Raw genomic sequence first — 905 nt, 5'->3', positions numbered from 1 at the left:
GCTCCCTCGAGGATGGCAGTGGATCAGCTGCTGGTGTGGGGGTCGCTAAGAGAGACCATGGAGCTCCACGTCTCCTCGGCGAGGATGAGCGCGGTATCCTCCGTCCCCAGGCAGTCCCTCCATACGAGCTGTCCCTTTTGTCCCCAGAAGAAGATGATGGGGTGCTGGAAGGACTCGATGAGTTTTTCGCAGAAGAGCAAGTCCCTGTGCAGAAAAAAAAGAAACCCAAGAAGCTGAAAGATGGCAAAGCTGCCAAAATCAAGAGGAGGAAGAAGGAGGTAACGCTGCGTGCTCTCATGCCGGGCTGGGGGCTCCTCTCTGCTGTGGCACAGAGCCAGGCTCTCAGGGTGCTGGTGACGGGCACCTCTCAGGTGTCTGTGGGTGACAGGGGTTATACTGGGGGGTTCCCTCACCCAGCAGCTGCTCTCCTGGCCCTGGGAGGTGACCCAGAGCCAGGGCAAGACAGTTCTTGTCCAGCTCGGAGGCTCTGGGCTGGGAATCTGCTCTACAAGTGATCTCTAGAGAGTGGCTGCGGGGTGATGTGGCTCCCAGCCCCTCAGGGGGCTCGGCTGTGCTGCACAGGGTGGGGGTGTGATGGGTCCTGCCCTCCCTGGTGGTTGAAGGGCTTGGCAGTTTCTGTGGACGTTGGCGTCAGCCACACTCATCCAGAATGTGTTGCAAGCAAAACCACGTCGGGGCTTTGAGGATGTGGCACGTGGAAGGGCCGTTGGGTCTTCCGTGAGAAAACGGAGATGAGACACCGCGTCCTCGAGGGTCAGGCGCTGGGTCCGCTGTCTGCTTGGGAAGGCTGACCAGCGTGGCGTGTGCTCACACCAAGACCTGTCCCCAGCCCTTGCCTTGCCAAACTGGGGCTGAACAATGCTGACCTGCTCCCACTATTCCTG

General features: G+C 60.0%; 1 protein-coding gene across 1 annotated transcript in view; it reads left to right on the top strand.

Moving 5' to 3' along the window:
• Nucleotides 1-147: 147 nt before the first annotated feature.
• Nucleotides 148-905, top strand: part of CHD5 (chromodomain helicase DNA binding protein 5) — a gene marked incomplete at both ends in the record, with an annotated part of 26,294 nt that continues 25,536 nt past the window's right edge. The window contains one exon of the mRNA XM_010145300.1: nt 148-278. Coding sequence (XP_010143602.1) covers nt 148-278 — 131 coding nt within the window. The remainder of the gene's footprint in view (nt 279-905) is intronic.

Source organism: Buceros rhinoceros, unplaced genomic scaffold, assembly GCF_000710305.1.
Source record: "Buceros rhinoceros silvestris isolate BGI_N320 unplaced genomic scaffold, ASM71030v1 scaffold24080, whole genome shotgun sequence".
Taxonomy (NCBI): Eukaryota; Metazoa; Chordata; class Aves; order Bucerotiformes; family Bucerotidae; genus Buceros; species Buceros rhinoceros.
Note: the sequence above shows the minus strand (reverse complement) of the source record. Positions and strands in the feature narration are given on the sequence as shown.